Source organism: Rhinopithecus bieti, unplaced genomic scaffold (assembly GCF_001698545.2).
Source record: "Rhinopithecus bieti isolate Rb0 unplaced genomic scaffold, ASM169854v2 scaffold_21022, whole genome shotgun sequence".
Lineage (NCBI taxonomy): Eukaryota > Metazoa > Chordata > Mammalia > Primates > Cercopithecidae > Rhinopithecus > Rhinopithecus bieti.
Window position 1 is genome coordinate 1,083,784 of NW_016810401.1, and position 4,686 is coordinate 1,088,469.

Consider the following 4,686-nt stretch of genomic DNA (forward strand, 5'->3'; position numbering starts at 1 on the left):
AAAAAAAAAAAAAAAAAAAAAAAAAAAAGAGGAACCTAGACTGTCAGGTGTTGTTGGCCAAAGTTCAATCATTCAGATTGGCTTTACTTTTTTTTTTTTCCGAGACGGAGTCTTGCTCTGTCACCCAAGCTAGAGTGCAGTGGCTTGATCTCAGCTCACGGCAACCTCCACCTCTTGGGTTCAAGCAATTCTCCTGCATCAGCCTCTGGAGTAGCTGGGATTACAGGTGCACACCATGTCCGGCTAATTGCATTTTTAGTAGAGACGGGGTTTCACCATGTTGGCCAGGCTGGTCTCAAACTCCTGACCTCAGGTGATCTGCCCACCTCGGCCTCCCAAAGTGCTGGGATTACAGGCGTGAGCCACCACGCCCAGCCAATTTTTTTTTAAAGTTTTTGTAGAGATAGGGTCTCCCTATGTTGCTCTCCTGAGGTCAAAGGATCTTCCCACCTCTCAAAGTGCTGAGATGACAGTCATGAGCCACTGTGTCCAGCCTCTCCTCATATTGAAGTACAATGTGATTCTTTGATTTTGTCCATGGATGCCCTTCTTCTGAAGTTACAAGTGTGCTCTCCCTGTTTTCTAAGCTAACTTTCCTGCCTGAATTTTCAAATTTTACCTATTCCTCTAGGACAAGACCCAATAAGTATACTTTTACTATTTTATTTTTTGCATCTTCAATTTTTCCCTTTCCACAAATAACTTATTTGGCCTAACGCCATTATTTTGTTTGGTAGGATGACTTCACGCTTAAGTAGGTATTTTCTGTCTTTTTTTCCCCCTGAGACGGAGCCTTGCTCTGTCACCTAGGCTGGGGTGCAGTTGTGCGATCTTGGCTCACTGCAACCTCCGCCTCCTGGGTGTTCAATGGATTTTCCTGCCTCAGCCTCCCGAGTAGCTGGAATTACAGGCGCTCGCCACCACACCCGGCTAATTATTATTATTATTTTTTGTATGTTTAGTAGAGACAGGGGTGGGGGCGGCAGGCGGGGGAGCTTACCATGTTGGCTAGGCTGGTCTCGAACTCCTGGCCTCATGATCTGCCTGCCTCAACCTCCCAAAGTGCCACCCAAAGTGAGCCACCGCGCCCAGCCTTAAGTAGGTATTTTCTAAGGTCATTCAGCTTGGGGAGAAATTGCGACTCAAACCCAAACACTCTTAAGCGCCCCACCACCATGCCTCTTCATTCTCAAGTGTCATTCAAAACGTAACAAAATTTGGCTGGGCAAGGTGGCTCATGCCTGTAATCCCAGCACTTTGGGAGGTCAAGGCAGGCCATTGCCTGAGCTCAGAAGTTAGAGACCAGCCTCATGGCAAGACCTCATCACTATAAAAAAAAATACAAAAATCAGCCTGGTGTGGTTGTGCGCACCTGTAGCCTATAATCCCAACTACTCTACTCGGTAGGCTGAGGTGGGAAGATCACTTGAGCCCAGGAGGTGGAGGCTGCAGTGAGCTGACATTGTGCCACTGCACTCCAGCCTGGGTGACACAGCAAGACCTGTCTCGAGGAAAAAAAAAGAGAGAGGAAGAGGAAGAAGAAGAAAAGCCTGAAGTACTTGACCAGGCAAATTCTGAGGGAGTACTTCAGGTAGCCTGGATATAGCACGTTTGAAGATGAGCCAAGAATGCATGCTCTAGGACGAATAGATTACTTTGAGCTTAGAGTTGAGTGTGCAAGCAGAAGTTGTAAAAGGTGAGACTGGGGAAGTAAGCAGCAGGGTCAGAACAGGCAGGGCACGGTGGGTCAACTCCTGCAGAATTCTGCAGACGAGAATTTTACGTGGAGGAGCAGTATGACTCAATATGCATTTTTAAAAGGTAATTCTGGGCTGGGTGCGATGGCTCAGGCCTGTAATCCCAGCACTTTGGGAGGCTGAGGCAGGCAGATCACCTGAAGTCAGGAGTTCGAGACCAGCTTGGCCAACTTATAGTAAAACCCTGTCTCTACTAAAAAATTAGCTGGGCGTGGTGGCACATGTCTGTAATCCCAGCTACTTGGGAAGCTGAGGCAGAAGAATCGTTTGAACCCAGGAAGCGGAGGTTGCAGTGAGCTGAGATCGTGCCACTCTACTCCAGCCTGGGAGACAGAGCGAGACTCTCAAAAAAAAAAAAAAGCAAACTTTATCTTGTATTCTCAAGGCCATACACAGTTCCTGGCTCACCATAGGTATCCAATAAGTGCTTCTTGGACAAATAAATATTCAAATCTCCTCTCCAGTTGCTGTAAAACTAACCAAGGCTCTAAATTCTGCATCTGAAACACCTGGGAGGTTGTATAGACATGCAGATTCTCAACACCCATTTCAGACTTTGAATAAGAATTGGGTGGGGAGAACAAGGGGCAGGAATGGAGTTGGAGGATCTACTGTTAATGGAAGACCTAAGTTATTTGGTGGGTGGTCAGTTTGGGAAAGTACTGGATGCCACTCACTAGGATCCTTTTAAAAAAGGATATGACAACTGTATATATTATTACTCTCTATTCACAAATCTAGAATAACCTTTGCCACCCAACAAGAGTAGCCAGGAGGTGCAAATAAGGGAAGCAGGAGTCCTGGGCAAACCAACCTCAAAATTTTCATACCCTGCTTGCCACACAGAAGACGGCAGGATGTGTATATATGGGCTGAAGAGTGGGAAACTGAGCTCCGATTCCTCCTTCACCTCTTTCATCGCCACTGAAGCACAAAGCAGTTGATTCAAAAAACAAAAACCTATTTCAAATGCTGACTTTGTTCTCACACACTAGCTGTATGATCTTGAATAGATTACACGTTACCTACTGTCTGAGCCTCATTTCCTTACTGTTAGAAACTTGATAAGAATATCTAACTTCCTCTCAGGATCGTGGGCTGGAATTAAACGAGATAAAATATGAAAAATACCAGCACAAGGCCACATTCGTAATTGTCATTTCCTATTGTGCTTTCTTCACACCACCCAGTTCCAGATGTTTTTTTTTGGATAACACTCCCATTTCCTTACCTTGGTCTGGGAGAACGCGAAGTACATTCCCACGGACACCCAGCTCCTTTACGTAGCATAAGTCTCGGGAGACCCCAGTGGTCGCTGCTGCCTCGCGATCCTGGAAAATTTTCTTCAAGACATAAGGCACAGGTTGGAACTTCTGGGGTGAAGGCGCCTTATCTAAGCCCATAAATTGGAGAAAGACATATTCTTGAAATTGGACTGCCTGGCCCAAAGCCAGAGTTAACAGGAAGCTGAAAGCCAAATCTGGCAAGAAACGAAGCATGGCCTCTAGAGTGGCTATCAGACCGGGGAGAGCTCTGCTGCCAGACTGCCCAACAATTCAGGGGCTGCTAATTTATCTGATGTAAGATAATCAAGTGTGAATTGCTCTCTTCCCAGCTCCTCAAAGGCCATTGGACGTGAAGACGGAATTTTTTTTTCTCTTCTCTTGCTCTACTCTTCCAGGAAAAAGTTCACAGAATAAAGATTACCAATGCATGGACATAAACTCTACAACAATGTGAGGTTGTCAGCAGTAGACAGAGTGAAAAGGAGACATGCATTTATTCATTTAACAAACAGTTACTAAGCATCTATTATGTGCAAGGTGCTGAGATAGGTGCTAGGAACAGAGCAGTGAATAATTCATAGACTTATAATTCATCATCTGCATAGACCAATGCAGAGGGTCGCATGAGGCGCAGGATGGCTTTGAATGCAGCCTCACACAAATTCATAAACTTTTGTAAAACATTATGAATCTTTCTTGTGATTTTTTTTTTTTTAATTCATCAGCTATCATTAGTGTTAGCTAACATCATTAGTGTTAGTATATTTTACGTGTGGCCCAAGACAATTCTTCTTCTTCCAGTGTGACCCAGGGAAGCCAAAAGATTGGACACCCCTGTATTAGACAAATACCCAAGTAGATTTCATTATTTTATTTTATTTTTATGTATGTATTTATTTATTTTTGAAACAGGGTCTCGTTCTGTTGCCCAAGCTGGAGTGCAGTGGCCTGATCTTGGCTCACTGCAAGTCTCAACTCCCTGGGCTCAAGAAATCATCCCACCTTAGGCTCTGGAGTAGTTGAGACTACAGGCGTAGGGCACCATTCCCAGCTAATTGTTTTATTTTTTATAGAGATGGAGCCTTGCCATGTTGTCCAGACTGGTCTTGAAATCCTGGCCTCAAGCAGTCTTCCCACCTCGGTCTCCCAAAGTGCTGGGATTATAGGCATGAGCCACCACACCCAGCCACCAGCCTTGTTTCTCACCACCCACCATCCTTAGTGTGGATGCTCTAATTATATTGCCCTATTTGTAGTTCTGTGAGCTGATTTCTTCTCAGAGCCTTTACACAGACCAAGTGCAAAGGTCACCTCTACTTCCACAATTTCGACTCACCAAAATAGATTGAGATATTTCTTTCTCCCACTCAGCCATACTTGGGCATCCATTACAGTTTTTTGTTTGTTTTTTTGAGATGGAGTTTCGCTCTTGTCGCTCAAGCTGGAGTGCAGTGGCGCTATCTCAGATCACCACAACCTCCGCCTCCCAGGTTCAAGTGATTCTCCTCCCTCAGCCTCACTGGTAACTGGGATTACAGGCATGTGCCGCAATGCCCACCTAATTTTGTAATTTTACTAGAGACGGGGTTTCTCCATGTTGGTCAGGCTGGTCTCAAACTCCCGACCTCAGGTGATCCACCCCC

General features: G+C 45.3%; 1 protein-coding gene across 1 annotated transcript in view; it reads right to left on the reverse strand.

Moving 5' to 3' along the window:
• Positions 1–3,321, reverse strand: part of GDF3 (growth differentiation factor 3) — a 5,688-nt gene extending 2,367 nt beyond the window's left edge. The window contains exon 1 of the mRNA XM_017891763.1: positions 2,989–3,321. Coding sequence (XP_017747252.1) covers positions 2,989–3,256 — 268 coding nt within the window. The 5' untranslated portion in view covers positions 3,257–3,321. The remainder of the gene's footprint in view (positions 1–2,988) is intronic.
• Positions 3,322–4,686: the final 1,365 nt, after the last annotated feature.